The sequence below is a fragment of the Nothoprocta perdicaria genome, unplaced genomic scaffold, assembly GCF_003342845.1.
Source record: "Nothoprocta perdicaria isolate Ctin4 unplaced genomic scaffold, notPer1 scaffold_187, whole genome shotgun sequence".
NCBI classification, from domain to species: Eukaryota; Metazoa; Chordata; class Aves; order Tinamiformes; family Tinamidae; genus Nothoprocta; species Nothoprocta perdicaria.
In genome coordinates, this window is record NW_020455060.1 from 240,062 (window position 1) to 263,465 (window position 23,404).

At 66.7% G+C, this 23,404-nt stretch overlaps 4 protein-coding genes across 4 annotated transcripts; 2 read left to right on the forward strand and 2 right to left on the reverse strand.

Annotated features, from left to right (window-relative positions):
• Window positions 1–2,256: 2,256 nt before the first annotated feature.
• PPP1R27 (protein phosphatase 1 regulatory subunit 27) lies at window positions 2,257–3,421 on the forward strand. Its single transcript, XM_026036923.1, has 3 exons — window positions 2,257–2,434; window positions 3,070–3,220; window positions 3,298–3,421. The coding sequence occupies exons 1-3, from the start codon at window positions 2,257–2,259 to the stop codon at window positions 3,419–3,421; spliced, it is 453 nt and encodes a 150-aa protein (XP_025892708.1).
• A 193-nt stretch (window positions 3,422–3,614) lies between these two features.
• MCRIP1 (MAPK regulated corepressor interacting protein 1) lies at window positions 3,615–5,330 on the forward strand. Its single transcript, XM_026036831.1, has 5 exons — window positions 3,615–3,844; window positions 3,930–3,962; window positions 4,057–4,175; window positions 4,258–4,356; window positions 4,423–5,330. The coding sequence occupies exons 1-5, from the start codon at window positions 3,615–3,617 to the stop codon at window positions 4,485–4,487; spliced, it is 546 nt and encodes a 181-aa protein (XP_025892616.1). The 3' UTR covers window positions 4,488–5,330.
• Window positions 5,331–10,009: 4,679 nt separating this feature from the next.
• GCGR (glucagon receptor) lies at window positions 10,010–13,567 on the reverse strand. The gene is made up of 13 exons (XM_026036883.1): window positions 13,493–13,567; window positions 13,272–13,368; window positions 13,098–13,205; window positions 12,777–12,898; window positions 12,606–12,712; window positions 12,081–12,234; window positions 11,843–12,002; window positions 11,709–11,769; window positions 11,518–11,587; window positions 11,363–11,451; window positions 10,912–11,050; window positions 10,801–10,842; window positions 10,010–10,696 (listed from the first exon to the last, which is right to left on the reverse strand). The coding sequence occupies exons 1-13, from the start codon at window positions 13,541–13,543 to the stop codon at window positions 10,406–10,408; spliced, it is 1,491 nt and encodes a 496-aa protein (XP_025892668.1). The 5' UTR covers window positions 13,544–13,567; the 3' UTR covers window positions 10,010–10,405.
• Window positions 13,568–18,561: 4,994 nt separating this feature from the next.
• Window positions 18,562–22,481, reverse strand: SLC25A10 (solute carrier family 25 member 10). The gene is made up of 10 exons (XM_026036832.1): window positions 22,239–22,481; window positions 22,002–22,116; window positions 21,877–21,925; window positions 21,583–21,624; window positions 21,379–21,422; window positions 20,991–21,061; window positions 20,822–20,914; window positions 20,500–20,577; window positions 20,366–20,422; window positions 18,562–19,795 (listed from the first exon to the last, which is right to left on the reverse strand). Exons 1-10 carry the CDS (start codon window positions 22,479–22,481, stop codon window positions 19,694–19,696), a joined length of 894 nt encoding a protein of 297 aa, XP_025892617.1. The 3' UTR covers window positions 18,562–19,693.
• Between the last annotated feature and the right edge of the window lie 923 nt (window positions 22,482–23,404).

The window sequence follows — 23,404 nt, forward strand, 5'->3', positions numbered from 1 at the left end:
CTGAATAAAATATGGCAAACAAGACACTTAAGATTACTGGGTTTTGGGGAGGAACTTGAACAGGGGAGTGGCTCGGGCCTGAGCAAAATCAGGCTGGTTCTTAGCATTCCGCTACAGTAACATTGGAGCTGAATTTGTTGGCCAAATAAAGTTGAGATTTTAATACTATTATATCTCTTTGCCTCTTTCAAAACAGAGCTAATACTGTTCAGACCTGATCTTAAAGTAGATCAGGCTTCTAGGATGATTCTCAGAATTGATGATGGAATTGATCAGCTTTTTCTGAGGCTTATGCTAAATACAACAGTTTTGAGAGCAAGTGGATCCACCCTTGTGCATGACTTTGTCATGCCTTCAGTATGAGTGCTTTCAGGCTCTATCTCCAGTCTCTAAATGAAAACCCACCTCCTATCCAGACTAAGTCTGTCAGTGCAGTCTCTCTGTGCAAGCTCTGATAGCAGCAAGGGGATGCCAGTCTGGGCTTTGAGAAGGAGCAGCTCTAGTTGCCAGCTGGCTTGGTGGATGGGACTCATTGCTCTGGAGCAGCTAACCAAGGAATTTGCATTCGGGGAAACCTGGGACTGTATGCACATGATCCAGTGAGCTATACTGCTATTTCCAAACTGGTCACTTGCTGTTGAAAATATTTGTGTAAGGAAATATGCTATAAATGTCACAGGGGGAGGGGATAGGGAACCTGGATGCCAGTTCAGAAGGCTACTGGCTCCTGTTGCATCATGAGCATGCGCTGGATCTGTAGAGGAGGTGGCTCCCTCACTGTTGGGCTGCACTCACAGCTCCTGCTCCATTGGGTGGAAATAGTCGGGGAAAATCCTGGCTTGGTGTGTGCAAACAGAGTGGGAGTAGTGGCCTGCACTGAACGGGACACCACTGAGCAGCGTTAACTTAGTAATCAATCCTGTTCCCTGGAGCTGGGAGCAGGGCCTGGGCCCTTGAGTCCTGCCTGGGCAGGAGCTGTGCTCTGTGCACAGCCCGGTTGGCAGTGCCGTATCATAACGGTCTGGGGCTGAGCACGGGTACCTGCCTCCCCCTAGGATAAGCTGCTTTCCTTTGGGAAGTGGGGAGGAGGGAGGACTTGTGGAGCCCAGGAAGGCTCCCTGCTAGGAGTCAACTCAAAAAGGATCCATCTCTGTGGAGACAGGTAAAGAACCATAACTGAAGCTAAGCTCAATAATAGTGATGTAGGCGATAGCCTAAGACCTGGTGTCCTCACCTCACAGAAGTGGGGGCTTTTCTCCCCTACAGGGCTGCTCTGGCAGAGCAGGGCTCTGTCCCTGAGTCACCCTCAGTGTGTGCAGCTACCCGTCCTTCCAAGAAAAGAGGCTCCTTCCGTGAGCGTTCAGCTCCCCCTTGCACGGTGTTCTCTGTGTCCGGCACGTTCTCTGTGTTTGCTGAGCAAAGGCACTCATGAAAAAGTGACACTATTTGCTGGATGAACTAACGCAGGGAGTGGTTCTGAGGTGCAGTGAGGTGCTCTGGTCCTGCCTGCGCGTGGCTGGGGACACCCATGGGTGGCTGGTGCTCTAGTCCCGCCGCCAGGCCGGCCCGCGCAGCTCATCCACTCCCTTTGTGGGCATCTGCTGCGAGCTGGAGTGACGGAGGTCTGAGTGTTCTTGGCGCCGCCGCTCGGACACGTTTGCGGTGCTCCGCTCATCCGTGCGGGGCGGGCGGCTCCCCTCGCGTGGTGCTAACGGGGCTGTGTCCTTCCCGCTTGGGCGGGAGCAGCCCGGATTCGCTGCTGGGCAGTCCCGTCCGCAGCCCCTCGGGCTCTGCAGGAGGGCTGCGCACAAGCAGCGGCAGCAGCTCTGACCCCTGGATGGGCACATCAACAGGTGGGTGGTAAGATGAGACACCAACTTGTGCCCGAAAGTGGGAGGCTGCGGCTCGATTACACAGTATCAGGGCAAACAGCATGAGCTGCAGGTCCTCAAAATAGCCCGCCGAGGCTATATAACGAGAAGGCCCTGCAGGAGCAGCAGTGCCGGGCAGCGGCTGCGCCGGCTGCGTGTGCCCAGCGCCAGCTCCCGTGCACGGACGGCCCCGGCGCGGGGCCCTGCTGTGTCCTGCCCGCCCCGGGACGGTGCCGTGGGCCCCAGCTAGGGCAGAGCCCCAAGGTGCACGTGGGGAGAGCCGCAAGTGCAGTGCCGAGCCCGGGCTGGTCCCGGTGGCTCTCGCAGCCTGGGCCCGGGCCCCTGCCCTGCCCCTTCCTGCCCGCTCCCCAAGGCTGCTCCCAGCATGAAGGACTATTTCCCGGGCCCCATGCCGCGCTACGCCAGGAGGTGGAGAGCCGCGCGCACCGTACACTTTCCCAACGACGTCGTCTTTCAGGACCACATCAAGCAGGGGGACCTGGAGCAGGTGGGCAGGTTCATCCGCACCAGGAAGGTGGCTTTGGACACCATCTACCCCTCCGGTGAGTGCTCTGGAGCCTGGCCGGGCAGTGAGGGGACGACGGGGACGTTGAGGCCGTGGTGCCCTGTGAGGCTGCAGGCCCAGAGCTGGTCGCCCTCCTGCCCCACGAGGCCGCTGCGGCCCCGGCACCTCCCCGGCAGCGCAGGCCGTGGCACTGGGAGCCTTGGGAGGCGGCAGCGAGGCGGGACCCGCGGGGCCATGGGCAGCAACAGGAGAATGTGGGCTGCTGCTGTGGGCAGCACAGGGACATGTCCCTGCTGGGCCCCGGGGGCAGCGGGGAAGCACTGAGCTCGGGGCTTGCTGCCATTGCTCATCGCAGCGCGCTCACACCGGCGGCGCTCTGGCCTGCCTGGGGTCTGCCTGCGTCCCCACTGTCCATGTCCCCGTCCCGCACATGGCCCCGGCTCCACCACTGCAAGGACAGTGCCCTGGCCTCAGGCGGCCCTGGGCTGCGGCGGCGGCTTTGCTCCCGGTGCCATGCAGAGCTCTCGGAGCCCGGGCCAAGCGGACCTGCCCTGGAGGCCTGTGGGGCCGGGCGCCCTCCGTGGGTTCTGCCTGGGCAGCGGGGTCGGTGGGCGGCCCGTCCGTGGGATCTGCGTCCTGCGGGAAGCCCCTTGCTCACGTCCCCGCGCCCAGGCATGGCGGCGCTGCATGAGGCCGTGCTCACCGGCAACCTGGACTGCGTCAAGCTGCTCGTCAAGTACGGAGCCAACATCCACCAGCGGGACGAGAACGGCTGGACGCCGCTGCACATGGCCTGCAGCGACGGCTACGCCGACATCGCCAGGTAGGGCCGGCCGAGGGGCCGCCGCGCAGCGCCCGGCGGACGGCTCCGCGCGCCGCCCTCACCGCCCGTCCCCGCAGGTACCTCATGGAGCTGGGCGCCAGCCCCGAGGCCACCAACGACGCCGGCGAGAAGCCCGCCGACCTGGTGGACCCCGACTACAAGGAGCTGGTGGAGCTCTTCGAGGCCGCCACCATGGACTGAGGCGCGGGGCGCGCGGGGCCGCGGGGCGGCGGCGCCCGGGCGGGACCCGGGCCGCGGCGGGGCCGCAGCGGGAGCCACTTTGTACTTTTCCAATAAACACCTCGGACTCGGCCTGCGCCGCCGCTGCGCCGGCCGGGCGGAACCGGGCCGGGGGAACCGGGCGGGGCGGGAGGAGGAGAACGGGGCGTGGCCAATGGCAATCGCGGGCGGGGCCGCCGTGGGTGTGGCCAAGGCGCAGCAGGGGGCGTGGCGGGCGCTGCCGGAGTCGGACGGGGTGGGGCTCGCGCGGAGGGGCGTGACCAGATCCGGCGTGGGGGCGTGGCCAGCGCCCCGGCGCGTGGAGGGGGCGGGGCGTGTCGGCGCCTGCGCGCGCGGCGCTTCCGTCGCGGCCTGCGGCGAGCGGAGGCCGGAGCCGGGGCCCAGGTGAGGGGCGCGCGTTGCCATGGCGACGGTCCGGGGGCGGCCCGCGGCCTAGCCCGGCCTCCCCGCTCCCTCTTGTCCCTTGCAGCCGCCGCCGCACGGACGACGCCACCATGGCCAGGTGAGACCCGCGCGCCGGGACCGGCCCCGGCCCCGGCCCCGCAGCATCCCCGCCGCGGAGCCCGCCGGCTTCAGCGCCGCGCTCCCCCCCGCAGCTCCCCCGTGTCCCGCGTGGTCTACAACGGCAAGCGCAGCGGCGGCCCGCGCTCCCCCGGCAGCGGCAGCGAGATCTTCACGCCGGCGCACGAGGAGAACGTGCGCTTCATCTACGAGGGTGAGCGGGGGCGGCGGGGCGGCCCCGCGCCGCGCCGCGCCGCGCCGGGCCGGGCCGGGCCGCCCCTCACCGCGCCCCGCAGCCTGGCAGTGCGTGGAGCGCGACCTGCGCGGCCAGATGGGCTCGGAGCGCGGCCTGGTGGAGGAGTACGTGGAGAAGATGCCCAACCCCAGCCTCAAAGGTGAGCGCGCCCCGGCCCTGCCTCCTCCCGCCCTGCCCCGCTCCAGCTCTCTCCCCTGCCCCGCAGCGTTTAAACCCGTCGACTTGGGCGATCTGAAGAGGAGGAGCACACAGGATGCCAAGAAGTCCTAAGGCAGGTCGTCCCTGTGGATTCGACTGGTCTCCTAAGGTCCTCGAGCAGATTTGAGATTTTTTTGTGTGTTTTTGTTTTTTTGTGTGTGTGTGTGGTTTTTTTTTCCTCCTCTGTTCTGTCCTCTGCCCTGGGAAAGCTGATCAGCTTTGGGGCTGGCTCTGAAGCTGCCTGAATTCAAAGATGTGGGGGGCTCCCTGAGGGTTCCCGGAGCCCCCTGTAGCAGATCCCTGTCCCTTTCCCGTAGCTTTCTGTGGCCTCGAGCTGTCCCTCCCCGTTTGGCGCCAGGCTCGCAGCTCCCTCGCTCTCCGTGCGCCTCCATCCCCGGTGCTCGGGCTTGCCGGGGCCCGGCAGGGCAGAGCGGGGACTGTGCTAGGTCTCTGCTCCCTTCTGGGCGCCCAGGGCCCGCCGAGGCTGGAGCTGGTGAAGGAGAGCGGGTTCCTTCCCGTGCCTTGCACAGAAAGGCAGCCCAGGTGCAATAGCAGCTCGCGGGGCGGCCCTGCTTGCGAGTGACACTGTGCCTGTTCTCTGCTCCCCTGTGGGCGGCCTTAGCTGGCACCTGGGTGGGCAGTGCTGGGCATGAGGCGGTGCTGACAAAGCTCCTGGTTCTGTAGCGGAGGCCACGTTTTCCTTGTGCTTGCACCGGGCAGATCCCCGAGGTGCTGGAGCTGCTCCTCTCCCTGCGGATGGAGAGACGTGTGTCAGCACTGGCCCCAACCCCGGGCATCCGATCCCTGCTCCGGTGGGCCCGGGGCTGGTGTTGCCCCCAGACCTGGGCACTCCAGCCGCCCCATGGGGGTGGCAGGGGGTTGGTCAGTGCTGACTCTCCTAGTGAAAGAAGCTGCTTGCACCTTGGCCCGAGCAGCTCCCTGCTGCTCCAGTACTAACGGCTTTTCCCAAGCACACCCTCCTCCTGCCCCTCGAGCACCTGGAGAGGAGGAGGGCGAGGAGGGACGATGCCCTCGGGACACCCGGCGGCAGAGGCGTCGCTGCCTGGAGCCGGCGCTGACCCCACTTGCCTTGGGCCCGGCTGCACTGGAGCGTCGCTGCAGGCCGGGCTCGGGGCTGCGAACGGGGCGGGTGGCGGCACTGGCACCGGCCTCGTGCCCATGCAAGCGACCTGGCCACAGGGATCCGGGGAGCCGTTAGCACCGGCGGGACACGAGGCTGCGGCCCCGGCGCACGCGGGGCGGCTCGGGGTGCGCGGGAGCTGCGGCTGCGCCACCCTCCCTTGGTCAAGTCATTGACCTCTCACTGTTTCTCTTTTCTGTTGTCTGTCCCCTGCAGAGTGTTGTAAATAAAAGCTGGTGTCCTTTTGAGCTGGCCGTGCTGTGACTGCGCCTGATGCAGCCTGCACCTCGCTGCGGGTTGTGCCTCGCTGCAGGCTGCACCTGCTGTAGGCTGCACTTCGCTGCAGGCCCTGCCTCGCTGCAGGCCGTGCACCGGCTGCAGCCTGTGTCTCGCTGCGGCCCACACGCCAGCCGGTCAGTCAGGCCTGCAGGCACCACTTCTGCTCCGCACCTCCCTCCTTACCCTTCCCAGAGGTTCAGATTTTCCTATTTTGTTGTTTAAATCCCCTGCTTTCTATTTTAAACTCCAGCACTGGAAAAAAAAGAGTGTTTTGATTACCGTTCCAAGCCAGATCTCAAGACACCATGTGGAGATCAAAGGCCACCTCTTTTTATTTATTTTTTTTTCCAGGGGGGATCTTGTCCTTACACTTGCTCCCGGCCTTAATTTCCCCGCAGGCACGGGGCCTGGCACCGGGTGCTGGTAGCACAATGCCCTTGGCCGCCGGCCGGCCCGCTGCGAGCCACATCCCGGGAGCTCCTGCTGCACCAAAGATTTAAATGTTGAGACTATTAATACACTCGTATCCTTTTCCCTTCCCTGCTTTAATGGCATTTAAACTATACTTAGCATTGGCAGAATTTCTCCTCAAGTGCCTCTCTCTGCACTTCGCCGTGACCCTGTTGGTCAGGGTGCCGTGCGGGGGACACGTGCAGGACGAACACGGCCCTGGTGCCGCCTGCCTCCCTCGGCGCAGCTGCGGCCCCTCTGCTGGTGCCAGCCACGGGAAGCGCGGGGAAAGGGGAATGATGTGAGCGGCCATGGGGATCACGAGGACAGCGGGACTGACGTGAGTGTCCACGAGTGGCCGCTGGGGGCTCTTCCTGCACCAAGGGCCTTGGTCCCTGGTGGCACCAGGGCTCGCGGGTGGTTTGGAGCTGGACGGTGTCTTGGCGGTCTCGCTGTGCGCAGAGCTGCTGGGCACGGGGCAGCCGCTGGGCACGGGGCAGCCGTGGATCTGTGCCCGCCTGGCCCCGCCACCGGGTCCCGCAGAGCCGGGAGCTGCCCCGTCCCGCCACCGCCGTCCTGCAGGGCCGCATGGCGCCGCACACGTGCATGTGCACACGGGCACACGCAGGCATGTGCTCACACACGGGCACACACATGCACACGCATGCACATGTGCCACTGCCTCCATCCCGAGGCCTCATTGGAGCCGGTCCCGGTGCCGCCGCGGCCAGCTGCAGGCCGGGAGCACCCGCCGTCACCCGCGCCACCCTCCTGTTTTCACCATGGTTCGGCTGCTGCAAAGCTGGGGGCAATCGGTAACATAGGTCCTAATAAAAGAGCATACAAAAATCATTCTATAAATCTGAGACTTTTATAAAGACTAATAAACAACCACAGGGGTCAATGCAATGAAAAAGCAGAAAAGAAGTGTGAAATCCATGTGGCAGCGGGGGTGAAGCCCGAGGCCACAGAAATCAGACTGTTTACCTATAAAAAAGCAAACTTAGCAGTGTTTTATTTTCACTCTGCCTGGGATATGGTTTTTATCATTAGATTAAGTTGTAGGAGGAAGAGAGGTATGTGTTGTATCATTGAATTAAGTGGTGGGAAGAGAGAACAGTAACAGGCAGAATCCACTTAGGCGACCAATTTGCAGCCGCGATTCCCGTGATAAAGCGGGCGCAGGGCTGCAGGACGGCGGCTCCGCCGCGTCCCCCGGCAGCCCGCAGCTCTCCACAGCGGCCACTTCTTCCACACTCCCCAACGCCACTTCCAGCCCTGTTGTAACTAGTGCTGGCTACGGCAAACGTGGCTGGAGGCAGAGGCGGGTTGTGCGGAGGCCGTTTCTCCGTGCGGTGCGGGTGTCCTCGCGCGGGGCCGACGCTCGGGGCCGTGTCCCGCTGTCGACAGCGCGGATCAGCGTGCGGGCAAGGCCCAGCCCCGGTCAGCCCGGCCGGCGGCCCGTGGGGCGCGGAGCTGGGCAGCCGCCCCGGGGATCCCATCCCGGCTCTGGCTCCTCTGCTTTCCGGGGCTTGGCAGCCTGGCACGAAATGTCCCCGTCGTTCCGGTTGCCATGGGAACCCGCGGGCGATGCAGGCCTAATCACAGCCCCTTTGTTCTGCGAATAAATGTTAATGGCCGCGCGGGTCCCTTTGTGGTCAGGGAGGCAGCAGTGGCGGCTGCTCCGCGTGGGCGAGCGCCGTGGGCGAGCGCCGGCGCTGCCGTGTGCCCCGGCCGCCTGCAGCCCCGCTCGGTGCCCTCATGGCTCCAGCCACCAGCACCCACACGGCTGCCACCAGGGCTGGGACAGCCAGGGTGACGGCTCAGGAACCCCCTTCATCCCGGCTCGGATATCCCCATCATCCCGGCTCTGGTATTGCCATCATCCTGGCTCAGGTATCCCCATTATCCCCGCTTTAGTACCCCTATCATCCTAGCTCGGTTATCCCCATTATCCTGACCCAGCTATCGCCATTATCCCAGCTTGGGTATTCCCATGATCCCGGCTCATTTATCCCCATTATCCCGGCCCAGCTGCTCCCATCATTTTGGCTCCAGCAGAGCCAGACCATGTTCCCAGGTCATGGTGATGGATGCCCTGTCGGGTCCAGCTTGGTGGCCCTGCCGCAGCCCGGGTCCGGGCAGGGCTGCACTGTGGGGACGGGGCTGTGGGGCTGGGGCAGTGGGTCTCGCTATGGGGCAGGGGCTTTGCTGTGGGGCACGGTGCTGGACACATGGGCTGGACCTGGTCTGGGTCTAGCTGGTGGCCCCTTCCTGGCAGCCACTGTGATGTATCTAGAAGTATATATAAATATTTACAAAAAGAATATGTCTGTGTGTCTGTGTGAGCGTATGTATACATATATATAAAAATATGTGTATATAAACATTGTGTTTGTGTGTATACACACATATATTTATATGTGGGGATGCAGAGAGAAAAAAAAAAAAACAACCATGTCTGTGTATCCATCTCTGTGTGTGAGAGACTATATACACATAAATTCGTGTATGTGTCTCCCTGGGTCTGCGTCTCCATGTGTGCACATGTGTTTATATACATATATATTTATGTGTGCGTGTATATTTATATGTATGCACACACAAGCATGTAAAAATACACACGCTACATATTTTATAGAGGGGTGTGTGCATGCACATGTATGTTTGTGTATATATATATATATATATAAAATATATGGATATGTATATACATATCTGTACATTTCCTTATGTGCCCATCCCCATGTCCACCTGTATGAAAATATACACCTACATGTGTGTATACGCCTGTAAATGTGTGCATACACACATGTGCCTGCACGTCCGTGTGTATGACCCCTGTGTGCTCACACGCCTGTGCCCCGTGCTCGCGCCGCGTGCACCGTGTGCGCCGGGCCGTGCGGTGGCGCACGGTGGCGCTGCCCGGTCCTGCGCAGCCCCCGCGCCGCGTTCGGGCTCCTCCCGCACCGAGCGGTGCTGCCGCCTGCGCGGGGACCCGCGTGTCCCCTCCCCGTGGCCCCGTCCCATGTCCCCAGGGCCTGGCATCCCCTCTGCCCCCCTCCTCCCCCTCAATCCCTTTGTCCCGCCCCGTCCCTGCGCTCCCCATCCCTGCATCCCCCCACCCCACCCCGGAGTCCTGCTGACCCCTTGACTACCCCCGCCTCCCCCGAAGGGCACCGCGGTCCCGCCGTGTTCCCGCCATGTTCCCGTTGTGTTCCCATCGCTGCCCGTCGCTGTCGCGGCCCTGGCGCCGCAGGGCCCTCGGCTGGAGCAGCCGGCGCCAGGGGACATAAACAGGAGCCTGGGTCCCTGCCCTCACTGCCCCCGCGTCCCCTGGCACCAGAGACGCCGCTGTCCCCGCTGCCAGCAAGGACAGTCACAGTCCCCATGCATACGGTGTGCGCAGGGCTATAGGGTCCTCCATGGGGCTATAGCGTGCACTGTGGGGTTATGGGGTGCACTATGGGGCTATAGGATCTGCCATGGGGCTATAGGGTACTCCATGGGGCTATAGGGTGTGCTGTGGAGTTGTCCCTTGTGGGACAAGCCACGTCAGCCCAGCTGCCCCCAACCCCGTCCCTTGGAGGCTGCCCATGTCCAAGCGAGATGCACACGGAGCCGCCCTGCAGCCCAGCCCAGGTCTGCACCTATTTACACATCACGACATAAATTACACCCGGCCCGGCCCCCTGCCCAGGTGTCCCTCAGCCCAGGCACCGTCACCAGCCCCTGCACATCTGTCGTGCCGCAGGGCTGTCACCCGGGCACGAGCATCATCCCATGCACGTGCATCGTCCTGCACGGCCATCGCCCCACGCAGGTCCATCGTCCTGTGCAGGTGCCTTGTTCTGTGCATGTCCATTGTTCTGTGCATGTCCATTGTCCCATGCACGCCCATTGTCCCGTGCATGTCTGTTGTCCTGTGCATGTCTCTTGTCCCATGCACGCCCGTTGTCCAATGTATGTCCATTGTCCCATGCACGCCCATGGTCCCATGCATGTCTGTTATCCCAAGCACATCCATTGCTCTGTGCACATCCATCGTCCTGCACCGCACAGCGCCCCGTCCTTGCCGCACCCTGTGGGGACGGAGGCGGCAGGCGTGGGGCGGTGCGGCTCAGAAGTTGCTCTCGGCCGTGCTCTCGGGGAACTCGTAGCAGTGGTGCCGGCCGCCTGGTGCCAGGTGCTCGGCGGCGCCGCGGCCAGGCCGCTCGAGGCAGCGGGGCCCGGGGCGCGCGGGGACCGGGCTGCGCCCCAGCCCGTTGCTGCAGCCGCCCACCAGCTGGTGCTTCTCGCCGCCGTGGCCGTTGCGGGCGCCGGGCGCGTGGCTGCAGTTCTGCTTGTGCTCCCCAGCCAGGTCCTGCCCCAGCTTCCAGCGCTGCCAGCGCTTCAGCAGCTCCGCCTGCACCTGCGCGCGGCCGTCGTGGCACCGGGGGGTGCCCCACGGCCGCTCCCACGCAGCCCCCCGCAGGCAGCCCCCGCGGCAGTCCCGCGGCAGCCCCGCACACTCACCTCCTTGTTGACGAAGCAGTAGAGCACGGCCACCAACATGCCCTGCGGAGCGTGGAGCGTGAGGCCGCGGACAGCCCCGGCTGCCCGGCCCGGGCGCAGGGCCCCGCTCACCTGGAAGGAGCTGAGGAAGAGGTCGAAGAAGAGCTTAACGTAGCGCAGGGTGCCCTGGGCGTGCTCGTCGGTGACGAAGGCGAACACCACCTCGTGGATGCCCAGCAGCGGGATCAGCGTCAGCGTGGACTTGGCCAGCCTGCTGGGAGAGGGGCCGCCGCTGGGCCGGGGCTGCCGGCACGGGCAGCTGTGCGCCCTGTGTGCCCCGTGCCCACCGTGCTGCATGCACATCCCGGCACCGTGCACAGCCACGCACCAGGCACACGTGTGTGCCATGTGCATCCCAGCACCGTGCACAGCCACGCACCATGCACACGTGTGTGCCATGTGCATCCCGGCACCTTGCACAGCCATGTGCCATGCACAGCCTTGCACCATGCACACGCATGCACCATGCACATGCACCCCAGCCCATGCACACCCTTGCACCTGCCCCACTCCCATCCCGCACCGGAACTTGTAGTCCGTGTAGCGCATCTGGTGCGCCCGGAGCTTGGAGACGAGGATCTGGATGATGCGGATGAAGATGAAGAAGTTGATCTGGAAGGGAGGCAGGCAGTGAGGGCTGCAGCAGCGGCAGCACCGGCCCGGAGCCGCGGCACTCACCAGGATGGCCAGGAACACGGGGAAGCGCAGGATCCACCAGAAGCCCATGTTGTTGTTGGTGCTCCAGCACCTGCGGGGCAGAGCGCGGGCAGGGACCGGGCTGGTGGGCAGGGGCCATGGTGCCCAACGGGGCCTGGTCAGGGGGCAGCCCCCTGCTCCATGCCCCCCCCCCCGGCCCCCGCCCCACTCACTGGATGTTCTCGTAGAGGAACTTGACGACGACCCAGGGCACGAGGAAGAGCAGGGGGGCGCCTGGGGGGCAGTGGCGTCAGGAGCCGGTGGCCCCCACGCCGCCCACGCCCCGGTGCCCGGGCGCCCCACTCACCCCAGCCAATGCACAGGTAGAGCGTGAAGTAGCTGCGCTCTGAGAAGACAGCCACCACGAGCAGGTTGTGCAGGTAGATGCCCTCCACCAGCAGCCAGCAGTAGTTGGCCACGATGCCGTACTGCATGAAGACAGTGGCGGCGCGGCAGCCGGCGGCGGCCTGTGGGGATGGCGTGAGGCTCCGTGCACCCCGGCCCTGTGCCCGTCCCCATCCCCGTCCCCGTCCCCCTGAGCGCACCTCATCGCTCAGCCAGACACCCACGTTGTAGTCGTCCACCTTGTCGCTGTAGTGGGTCTTGAGCAGGGCGTCGATGACCAGCACGGAGATGCCCTTCAGCATGAAGGAGGCGAAGAGGTTCATGTGGATGTAGTTCCTCATGCAGTGCAGCTTGCTGCAGGCAGGGAGCACATCAGCACCTGCCGCAGCGGCACCCTCGGCCCCTCTGTCCCTCCCGGCACCCTCCTGCCTGTCCCGTCCATCCCACCACCCCATCCTACCACCCTGCCCAGCCCGTCCGGTCCATCTGCCCCATCCTTTCCGCCCATCCTGCCCAGTCCCGCTGATCCATCCTGTCCATCTCATCCCACTCTTCCCATTCTCTGCCCCCTTGTCTGCCTGTCTTGCCCATCCCACCCTGTGCTCTCCATGCTGCCCAGATCCATGTACCCCATCCCGTGTTCCATCTACCCCTCCTGCCCAGGCCCATCCCCTCTCCTCCGAGCCCTCCCGCCCACCAGGTCCGCGTGTCCCCGGCGGCCGCACCTGAAGCCGAGCAGCACGGCCAGGGCGAGCAGCAGGGCGCACAGCGACACCGAGTAGCCCACCGTGTACATGACCTTGAAGCTGCCGTAGGTGCGGGCGAAGCGCTCCTGCAGCGGAGCGGGCGTGAGGGGCGCGAGGTGGCGGGGGCCGCGCGGGCCGCACCGGGCTCACCTGCGCTGCCAGGTCCTCGGCGTCGATCTGGCACTGCGTGGCGTCGCGCAGGGACTGCCCGCCGGGGCCCGTCACCCACTGCCCGTCCGGCCCGCACCGCTTGAACACGTGTCTGTGCTTCACTGTGGGCGCAGCATGGTCCCGGACATGGGTCAGCGCCGGAGGGGTCCCGAGCAGCACACACACCCCCGTGCACACGCTTGTGAACATGCATGTGCATGCACACATGCAAACATGCTCCATCAGGCACATGAGCTCACCCACTCGTGCATGTGCACTCCCCTCTGCACACACAGGCACGGACCCGCATCCCGCCCTCACCTTTGTGGTACCAGGGCAGGAACCAGGGGCAGGAGACGTTGACGGTGCTGTTGGGCAGCGCGTCAGGCCAGCAGGAGAACTTGTCGAATGTGCGGTTGCAGACGAGCTCTGCGGGGCAGCGGGGTGTTGGCGGGCGCCGCGGTGCACGGTGCGGCGGCGCGCGGCCACGCTCACCTGTGGGCGCGGGCAGGCGGCTCATGTTGCGCTGGCACTCCTCGCTGTACGCCTTCCAGCTCTCAAAGAGGAAATCTGTGATCTGCGCAGAGCTGCCCTGCAGGCGCCACGGGTGTCCCCCCACGTGTGTGCGTGGGGACGGGGCGCAGGGCACTGCGCCATGCACCGCGGCACGGGGCGCCGCTGAGCAGAGGGCAGCGGGTCCGGGGCACCCGCCTTACCTGGCAGCGCAGCAGCAGCAGCAGCAGCAGCAAGAGGCTGGTCGGGGACATCCCTGCGTGGGGCCGTGGCCCGCATGGGGAGCAGCAGGAACCCGGGCGTCCTAGGGGCGCGGGGCGGCTGCTGCGCCCCGGCTGCAGCGGGCGGGTGGCCCTGCGCGAGAGGCGGCTGCTGGCCGGGGGCGCGGGGGGGGCTTCCCGTGGCCGCCCCGTGCAAACCCGCTCACGCGCAGCCTAATTCCCTGCATCCTGCCCTAAGCCGGTTACGGCTCCTGAGGGAGATTTTGGCTCTACTGACAAGGGGCCATTCTCCGGGTGCCCCCCGGCACAGCACGTCCTGGCCCCCCCGCTGCGCACCAAGGGCTCCCCGCGCCGCCCCGCGACTATTTTTATCCCTGGGAAAGTCTCCATGCTCGGAGCGCGCGCCATGCGCCAGTGCCAAGCAGGAGGCTCATTAATCAGCGCCGGCTGCGCCGCCGCGGCTGCGCTGGGGACGCGGGGTCCCGCACACAGGGCTGCTCCGGGGAGCAGCCTCGCTGGGGGCTCCTGCTCCCGCAGGCGCCCGCACAGCGCTGCCTGTGCCGGCATCTCCGCTTGCACAGCCCCACGTGGGCATCCTGCCCCCGGCACCACGCCAGCCCCACACCGGCATACCCAGGCATACCCCCAGTGGCAGCAGCGCTGGGAGCCCCCCTCACTGCCCTGAGCACCCCACATGTGCAGGGGGTCTTCATTGGTGCATCCGCGTGCTGCTGGGAGCCCCCCTCGCTGCCCTGCGCTCCCCACACGTGCCGAGGGGCTGCATTGGAGCGGCCGCGTGCCGGTCGCCAGCCCCCCGGCCGCTCTGGGGCAGAGGTGCTGCTATTTTTAGCTGTCTGTGATGGGATTTGGCTGCGGGGAGGCCTCTGCCCTAGACGCCCCCCAGCTGGCAGAGACCGCGGCCAAGCTGGGCAGACTGCACTGGGTGAGGGGTGTTGGCGCCGTGCGTGCTCCCCCGGGACCACTGGGCCTTTGCCCCAGCGCAGGGCCGAGAGCTCCCGCAGCCGCACGGGTGAATCTGTGTGCCCGACTGCCGCCCGCTCTGCCTGGGGTCCACCCCCACCCACAGCGGGATGGCTGGCGGCACCACAGCACGGCCAGGATCCGCATCCCCAGCCGCAGCATCCTGCACGTGTGCGGGGCAGGAGCTGGGGGGGGTCTCTTCCCTACGTGGGCAGTGGGTGACAAACAGGTCCTCACAGCCCTGCTGACCCCGCACTGGCTCTGGCCACCCGATCTGTCCCCAGCTCCCATCACATGTGCCAGGCACCAGGCTGCACAGCTGGGACTGTGGCAGCTCACGGATCAGCAGCTCCGAGGAGCCTCCGCAGGGACCCTGGTGGGCAGCTGCACTGCGGCCTCACGGAAGCGGCGCATGCGGAGTGGAGCAGCCCCTGCCTCGCAGCCCCATGGGGAGGCTGTGGGCACGGGGGCATCGGTTGGGGCTGATGCAGCGTGGAGCAGCCCGGTGCTGAGCCCCAGGGCAGGCGTCAGCACTGTTCACTGTTGGCTGTGTGGGGGGTGGCAGACACTGGCACTGGTGCAACACCAGCTCCGTGTGCCACCAGGCCGCAGCTGCTGCAAACAGCTGGAAGCAGCAAGCGGCAGCTCGTGAGGCACCGATGCCACCAGGCTCTGGCCGCGCTGGACTGGGGGTCATTCCGGCCCGGTAAAACCTGGAGCAGCTGGGACACAGATCTGCTCGCCTGTCGTGTGCAGGAGCCGGATGCGACACCCTGCAGTGCAGGAGCTAAGCACGCTGCAGACCCGGGGGGGACACGTGTGCTCGGATGCCAGCGGGGCGGCACAGGGCCAGGGACCTCAGAAAGGTCGCGCCGGGAGGCCGGCGGGCGCATGCGCCTTGCGGGAACGCGGAGCTCGCGGTACCGCGGCCGAGCTCCAAGCCCTGCTGTGCCATGGCTGCCGACAAGCTCCGGGAACCCCGGCTGGCATAGGGTGGCCCCGGCTGTGTAGGGCAGGACACGGTGGGCACATGGAGCACTGGCACCATCCCCTCTCCTGCCCCTGGCCAGGCCGGACCTTGCGTCTGTGGCTGCGAGCAGGGCTGGATGCAAAGCGGGGCTGTGCACAGCCACTGCTCTCAGCCCTGCGCTGTGGCTCAGGGCTGGCGGTCACATTTTTCATTAACTATTTTTAATCCCTATTTTGCCTCTTCTCCACTCAGCCTTTCCCTTCCTCTCTCCAGGCAACAGGACGTGGGAGCTCAGCAGCGCAGGCAGCAGGGCCGCCGGGAGCGGAGGCGCAGCCGGGGCGGCACTAACGTGACGAGTGGGGCTCCCCCGTCTCGGGCTCATGCACACGGAAAGACAAAGACCCATAGGGGCGAGCACGCAGCTGGGCATAGGGTGCTGGCCCCAAGTGCAGCCTGGGGACGGGCAGGAGCGCAGAGCAGGGTGCCCGGCCTGGAGGAAGGCAGCAGTGTGGTGCCTATTGCAGCCTAGTGCCCATTGCAGCGTGGTGCCCACTGCAGCCTGGGGCCAGGCAGGAGCTCAATGCAGGGTGCCCAGCACGGGGTGGCCACTAACACCCGTCCTCTGCCGGAGCAGCTGCCGGGGCCGGAGGGAGCTGTGTGCGAAGCGCAATGTGGCAGCCACCGCATTCCCAGCAGCTGCCCGGGGCACCCAGCCGGGCGCGCAGGGCCGGTGGTGGCCGTGGTGCCTCGCAGCCGCGCTGTGCGATGGGGTCAATACCCAGCGCGCCCTGGTTAAACAGAGCCGTTTACCAAGCCGTGTTGACACAGCGGAGCCGGGACAGTCACAAAGGGCACTGGCGGCGGCCCCGGCTGGGAGGGCTGCGAAAGGCCCCGCGCCCCCCGTGGCAACAGCCCCGACGGGGCCGCCGGGCTGGAGCCCCCTCAGTGCCGCCCGCCCTGGCCGTGGCAGTGGCCACCGCTGCCCTCGAGCTCCGACACCGGAGCCCTGCCCAGAGGCGGCGGCGGCGCCGGGGGGCGCGGGACGAGCCGGTGGCGGCCGCCCCGGGCAGGGCGCGGGGCCGGGCGGGGAGCCCCGCGCCGGGGCACCGAGCGGCACCGCGGTCCCTGCCGAGCCCCCCGGGGCTCCCGTTGCGGCCCCGGCGCTGCCTGGACCCCACTCGATCCCCCGGGACGAGGAGCCCTGGGACCGCAGGGACGGGCGCGATGTCTCCCCCCACCCCGGTACCTGTCGGCGCTGCGTTAGCGGCGGCTCCCGGGCGCATCTCGGTGCGGGCGGGCGCGGGCAGCAGCAACGGCACCGGCAGCACCGGCGGCAGCACCGGCAGCACCGGCGCGCCCGGCCGCTCCGGCGAAAACTTTTGGCGGAGCCGCAGCGGCGACGGCGGCTCGAGGGGAGGGACCGGCGCGGGGGGAGGGACCGCGGGCAGGAGCCGCTGCCCCGGCCCCGCTCCCGGCTCCGGCCCCGCTCACCGGCGCGGGGGGAGCCGCGGCCGCCGCCGTCCCGGTGCTCGGTGCCGCGCGCGGCGCCGCGCTCCCGTCGTCCCGTCCCACACATCGCAGCGGTCGCACCTGCAGGGCCGGGGCCCGGGCCCGGTGACCGGGACTGCCCTGATGCCGCCCGTGACGCCCGGTGCCCCGAGGTGGAGGGGGCGCTGGGTCCCGGAACCTCCTGGCTCCCGTGCGCTGTCCGGGCGGCTCCCGAACCCTTCCCAGTCACTGCCTGGGCTGCCCACGGGCCTGGACAGAGCTGGGCAGCGCAGCCGGTAAATCCTGCACCCCTCACTCCGGCCTCTGCCGGTGCTGGCAGCTCCGGATGCCACCCAGACCGGCTGCTGCGGCTCAGGTAAACCCATCCCGAGCACTGCAGTCGCCCTGCGCATCTCCTGGGCATCTCTGGGCTGGAATGTGGCCTGGGCACAGCCCACGGCCGGGAGGAGCAAGTGGCCCCTGCAGCCTGCGGGCACAAACATGTTTACCTTGGGCTGCGGAGGCTGCGCGGGCGGCAGGAGCCGGGGACACGGAGCATCCTCCCACCTGGAGCCTGGCCAGTCCCCGGCTTCGCCAACGCGCGTCCCCGAGCAGCCTCGCAGGTGCTGAGACCCACCTGGGCCTTGCAGAGCACAGGGACGGGGCTAGGGATAGGACCTCATGTCCCTGGGGCTGGGAGAACAAGGGGAAGCAGTGGCATTCCGCAGTGGCATTCCCTGGTGCCACTCAGGGTGGCACAGCAGGGTCCTTGATCTCCATGGGGCTCCAGCAGCCCCTGGGACAAGGGGATGGGGCTGCCTGACTCTGCAGCGTCTGGCACGTGCGGTGCCACCGGCCCAGCCCAGCCTGGCTGGGGTGTCCCCATCACGTGAGACTGCGGGCGGCACCGGCTCTCGTGGGGCTTGGCCCCACACTCCCCGAGAAGAGGGGCCGGGTCCAGCCGCGCTCACCTGCCTTGCAGCGCTCGCCCGGGCTGAGCACAGGAACAAAGCAGCGGTGCCAGCCAGCATCGTTAGACTTCGTTAAGGTGACGAGCTTTCACTTCCCCGCCTGGCGCCGTTCCACATGCTGCAGCCCAATTAGCAGCACAGCCAGGATGCCGCTCCAGCAAAGGGCAGAGGCGGCAGGCGCTGCCGGCATCACTCTGCCCAGGAATTCCTCGCGCGGCTGAGACCAGGCACAGCTCAGGGCAGGCCTCGGCCGGGAGCCCGCAGCTCCCCGCGCTGCAGGCCGGGGTGCAGGGCACGGCAGGGAGGGGGCTGCAGGGAATGTGGGTGTCCCGGTGGGGCAGAGCGGCCGGGCAGGTTGGAACTCGCTGCCACCCGCCGCTCCGGGCCGGGGGCTCCGCTCCAAGCCCTCCTGCTGTGCAGCCCCCCTCCATAGCCGCATGCCAGGCCCTGGGCTTGTTCCACTGTTGTTTATTATATATTAAGGTCACAGATATTCCAGTTTTTTGATCCCTCAGGGCCACAGCACACAGGGCTGCACGGGGCAGGGGGCTGTGCGCAGGGCAGCAGGCGAGGGGGCAGGAGGCACTGGGAGCCCTTTGGGGCTGGTGAGGTGGCAGAGGGGCACAGGGGGCTTCACCACGGCTGGGCTGAGGGCAGCGGAGCAGGGGATCTTGGTGCATGGGGATCCGAGATCATGGGAACCCCAGAACACATGGATCCTGGAGCACAGAGATCCTGCAGGACGGGGACCCCAAAGCAGCTGATCCCGGAGCACGCGGATCTTGGCTAACAGGGATCCGCAGGGCATGGCTCCCAGCGCACAGGGATCCGCAGCAGGTCCCAGGCTGGCAGCCAGGCTGGCTCAGCGCAGCCCAGCCCTGCTGGGCCCAGCTCTCCGTAGCAGGCGCAGACAAGGCTGGACCAGCCCTCCCTGCTCCCTGCAGCTGCCCAAGGCATTTGGAGCGCCCTTGGCGCGGCCTCAGCCAGGACACCCGGATCCTCTAGGAGCCGGCGCGAGGCGGGAGCTGAGGACAGCGGCTCAGCGGTGGCCCTTGCCCAGGCGAGGAAGCCCCAGCCCCGGGCAGCCCGGCCAAGCAGCCCCTCGCCCTTGGGTCCCCTCTGTCGTCATTGGTATGAGGCACAATCCCTGAAGAGCCCAGCGGCCGCGGCCGCTGGGGAGTTTTGGCCAAGCAAAAGTGGGAGTGCGGGGGCGAGGAAAGAGCAGCAGCAGGTGAGGGGGTCCCTGACACGTTGTGCCGAGAGGAGGGGGCAGCACTTTGGTGTCCTACATCTCTCTGACCCTGCTTAAGACAGGAGAGGCTGGAGCAGGAGCTCTGCGCATGCAGCCCACGCTGGGCATGGACACGAGTGGCGCAGCCCCCGGAGCAGCCCCCAGGTTCAGCGCCCAGGTGTGAGGCCGTCCTGCTCCGGGGGCTCGCACAGGACAGGAGAGAGGGCCCTTTGCGGCGCCAGCCTCTCCGAGCCTGCACAGGAGGGAGCTGCGGATGGACCTGCCGGCTATGGACCGAGAGCTGAAGGTGGCACAGAACCCGGGTGCAGAATGAACAAGGGGCCAAGGAGCCCAAAGGAAACTGGCACGAGATCCGGGGTGAGTGAGGAGAGGGATCCCGGCAGCATCCGGCTGCCGGCGCTGACAGCGTGGGAACAGGACGAAGGGCTGGGGCAGCCTGGCCCCGGGGAGCTCCAGGCTCTGCAGACCTGTGCGCTCACCCCGGAGGAGCCGTGGGGTGACGCAGGTCACGTCCCTCCCACTCAGGTGACGACTTTGATCCCAAAGTATTTGCGGAGCTGTTCCAGGAAGACAAAGGTGAGGACGGTGTGAGGAACGAGGCGGATGGCGGCAGGAACGAAGCCCTGGAAGAGGACAGGGAGAAGGGAGGCAGTGAGCGCGTGCCGGGGCCGGCGGCCCGGGCGGGGTGCAGCGGGAGCGCGCATGCGCGGGCAGGCTGGCGACATGCACGAGCTCCGGAGCGGCGCCCTCGGCGGCGGCAGAGCCTGCCGGAGTGGTGAGAGGCGCTGCAGCCACGCTGTGCACACGGGACCCAGCGTCATGCACCAACCCGGCCCCAAACACAGCGCTTTGCCATCACCACTCCGCAGAGTCTCGGGAGAAGCCAGTGTCAGGTCCCACAGCCCTGTTTCACAAGGGGGATGGAGGCTGCCTGGGGAAGATGAGCAGACAGGCTGTAACAGGGAAAGTCCTGACTAGCGGCATCAGGAAGAAACTTTGGATTTGAGATGCTATTCCAGGGCCCCTCCCAGCCGTGAGCCTGAGCACACCCGGGCAAATGGGGCTGACAGTGTCTGCAATAGCCAGTAAAGTCCAACAAAGGCTGGAGCTTCACTGAGAATACCTGCAATCCCCTTAGGAAACCCAGTGTTCTCCACCCAACTCCTAGCACCTCATCCTCTGCGTCTCGGTACCTTGTAGAAGGCCAGGGGTCCAAGCTTGGCAGTTTCCATGGCACAGTGAGAAACACCCTAGAATCGAAAGGATGGAGATGAGCAAGCGGCAGGAGGCAGGGGTAGCCCCGTGAAGAGGCAGGACGGCTGCTCACCCGGTACTCGCCCTGCGAGTTCATGAGACGGGTCTTGAGCACGTCCAAGGGCTGGCACAGGAACGTGGCGCATCCGCCCTGGGGACAGTCAACGGGAGGTCACCAGCCATGGAGGACACCTGGGTGCTGGCACCACCACGACCCACACGACGAGAGAGAGGGTCGGGTCCAGAGCCCAGCCTGAGAGCAACCCGTGCAGGGGCCTTTGCCCAGCCCTGCTGCCTCGGTGCGAGATGCAGTGACGATGCTGCACCTCCAGCAGCCCCACGCAGGGCCCTGAACCCGGCCGTGCTGCGCGCGCCCTCCTCCCAGCCCTGCTCACAGCGATGAAGCTGGCCAGGAAGTGAGTGAAGATGTTGTCTGACAGCAGCCCAGTGGTGAGAACCAGCTGCTTGGCCTGGTCATAGCAGGAGAGCTGCAGAGACACAGCGTGTTAGCGACACATCCCGCTCCCTTCCCAAGGTACCTAGTGCCCAGCGGAGCTGCCCTACCTGTCCAACGGTGACGAGGGCCCCTCGGCTGGATGCCATTGTAGCCCCCGAGAATAGCTTCTTCAGGCCCTCTGTGGACAGACAGGGATCAGCACAGTCCCGGGACGTCAATCCCGCTCCCCTGAAGCAAGGAGCCTCCATCCCTGCCCGGTGGAGGCCTCGGCTTCTTGGACAGCAGAGCTCCCAACGCACCCCAGCAGCAGCAGCGTGCGGGCGGGCAGGAGAGGAGAGCCCCTCAGGAAGGCCCTGTCCCCTGCTGCTGTCCCATCTCCCCGCCTCGCTCCGGGGCACCCCTGGCAGGGTTCCCAGCAGGAGCTCCCTTGTGTCCCTGGTGTCAGCGGGAGCAGGAGGGACAGGCGAGCCCTATCCTGCGCCGGCACAGCCTCACCTTCCCGGAGGACGCGGTACATGCCGTCCAGAGCATGGGAGTAGCTGGAAGGAGTGGGAAGGGGAAGGTGTCAGCTTCCCAGCGCTGCCTCCCCACGGCTGCCCCAGCCCCGCTGCCCTCCAGCGCTCCCAGTGCCCCCAGGCCGGGATCGGAGCGGCCCTCCCTGCGCGCCCCAGCCCTGCAGCTCCCGGCCCCACCACTCACTTGCGCCTCAGGTGCGCCGGCTGCTTCATGTCGTTCTGCATCCTGCAAGGCAGAGGCAGGCAGGTGAGGCGGGCAGGGCACCCAAGAGGCACCACGCGCTCCAGCCTGCCGCTGAATCCCTTGGGAGAGCAGGCATGGGGCTGCGAGCAGGAGCAGCCCTGGGGCCATCCCCTCGCCTGGGCCATTTGGCCACTGGCCCAGGCTGGGGAGAAGCGGGAGCCTGCAGGGCCGCCCCAGCATCCCGGCTGCTCCCAGGCCTCCCTCTCCAGGGCCCCGGGGCCGGGCGGCACCGACCTGACGTTCACCATGTCCGCGGGGGTCCCCACAAAGCCGCCGGTGAAACCTGCAAGCGACGGGGAGCGGGACTCGGGGGCTGCTCCGGCCCGAGGGGCTCGGCGCCGAGGGACCCCCCCGCTCACCTCCCACTGCGCCCAGCAGCACTTTCTGGTAGAAGGGGGGAGGCCCCTGCGTGCCCCGGCCCAGGCGGTCCCTCGCCGTCTCGTAGATGGCGAAGCGGGTCAAGGAGTACGTCATCTGGAAGGGAGGGCGAGCGGGCACCGGGTCATGCCAGCAGCGGCAGCCGGGCTGCTCGGCCGCTCTCCCAAGGGGCTCCGAGACGGCGGTGGCGCCGCGGGGCCCGGGGCAGTGGCGCTCACCTGCCGGCACAGCGAGGCGCTGAGCCCGTTGTAGAGCGCCAGGACGCCGTCAGCGCGGACCACGCGCAGCGCCATCCCCGTCATGCGCATCTTCACCTCCTGCTGCGTCTGCAGGTGCACCTGGGGCACGTCCAGCCGCGTCAGCGCTCGCCCTCCGTCGGCGCCGGGCACAGCGGCCACGCGCAGGGCACAGCCCTCCACAACCGCAGCGGGGGACCGGCCAGAGCTCCCAGGGCCATTCATTAGCGCTCATGCACAACGCTCCCTGCACACAGCAGCCGCACCAGCCTTCCTGCGCCTAGCGGCGGCTGGAGAGCTGCCCGACCGGCCGGCGCCAAGCCCCGGAGGAGCAGGAGTGCAGAGGCACCTGTGCAAGGTCACCCCCGTGCCGACGGCCCAGGCGGGGGCTCCCGGGCTGCACCCCCAGGTGGAGGATGGTGCCTCTTCCTCCAGAAAAAGCCCCAAACGAGCCCAGCAAGGCGGATCTGGAGGCGCCCGAGCGAGCTCCAGGGCACCTTCAGTGGGAGGGAGCACATCAGGACACGAACCCGGCCCGCGAAGCAGCAGGGCCCAGCGTGCAGCACAAGGGCCCCGCTGTCCTGCCTCCTTCCCACGGCCGGGAATCGCAGCCAGGAGCTCCGGGCCCCCTCCAGCGCCTTTCCCACCATTAAAGGCGGATGCAGGAGCCGGCTGCCCGGAGAGCCTGTGCGGATGGAGCCCTACGGAGCGGGGCCGCGTGAGCCCTTGCCTGGGCCATCCTGTGCACGTCCGCAGGCTCCACGCTGCGAGATCAAACGCGGGTCAAAGCAGATAAAATTAAAGCAAGCGCAGGGGCCACTGGCCGGGAACCAGGCCTGGCTCCTGTTACGCAGCAGGGATGGGGCTGCCGGCCGTGGGATGTGCGGCCACGTCGGGGGACACGGCCCGACCCCCCGCAGGGGGGCACGGCCCCAGCCCCTGTGCAGGGGGCAGCCAGGGCTGCAACCGTGGTGGGGAGGCCGGGAGCAGGGCCGAAGGGAAGGGAAGGGAAGGGAAGGGAAGGGAAGGGAAGGGAAGGGAAGGGAAGGGAAGGGAAGGGAAAGGACTGCCCCTCGGGGCCAAAGTGCAGCGCGGCCCTTGGCCCCGGGCCGGCCGGGCCCCCTGCGCCTCCGGCGGCGGCAGCGCCG

Coding starts and splice junctions, on each gene's coding strand:
- MCRIP1 (XM_026036831.1), top strand. CDS start 3,615: ATGGCAATCGCGGGCGGGGCCGCCGTGGGTGTGGCCAAGGCGCAGCAG. Junction 3,845..3,929: donor AGGCCGGAGCCGGGGCCCAG/GTGAGGGGCGCG, acceptor TGTCCCTTGCAG/CCGCCGCCGCACGGACGACG. Junction 3,963..4,056: donor GACGACGCCACCATGGCCAG/GTGAGACCCGCG, acceptor TCCCCCCCGCAG/CTCCCCCGTGTCCCGCGTGG.
- GCGR (XM_026036883.1), bottom strand. CDS start 13,543: ATGTCCCCGACCAGCCTCTTGCTGCTGCTGCTGCTGCTGCTGCGCTGC. Junction 12,899..13,097: donor CCTGCCCTGGTACCACAAAG/GTGAGGGCGGGA, acceptor CTGCGCCCACAG/TGAAGCACAGACACGTGTTC. Junction 11,588..11,708: donor TTCCTCTACGAGAACATCCA/GTGAGTGGGGCG, acceptor TCTGCCCCGCAG/GTGCTGGAGCACCAACAACA.
- PPP1R27 (XM_026036923.1), top strand. CDS start 2,257: ATGAAGGACTATTTCCCGGGCCCCATGCCGCGCTACGCCAGGAGGTGG. Junction 2,435..3,069: donor GGACACCATCTACCCCTCCG/GTGAGTGCTCTG, acceptor CCCCGCGCCCAG/GCATGGCGGCGCTGCATGAG. Junction 3,221..3,297: donor GGCTACGCCGACATCGCCAG/GTAGGGCCGGCC, acceptor CCGTCCCCGCAG/GTACCTCATGGAGCTGGGCG.
- SLC25A10 (XM_026036832.1), bottom strand. CDS start 22,481: ATGAATGGCCCTGGGAGCTCTGGCCGGTCCCCCGCTGCGGTTGTGGAG. Junction 21,062..21,378: donor GTACCGCGTCCTCCGGGAAG/GTGAGGCTGTGC, acceptor GTCTGTCCACAG/AGGGCCTGAAGAAGCTATTC. Junction 20,915..20,990: donor CCCTCGTCACCGTTGGACAG/GTAGGGCAGCTC, acceptor GTGTCTCTGCAG/CTCTCCTGCTATGACCAGGC.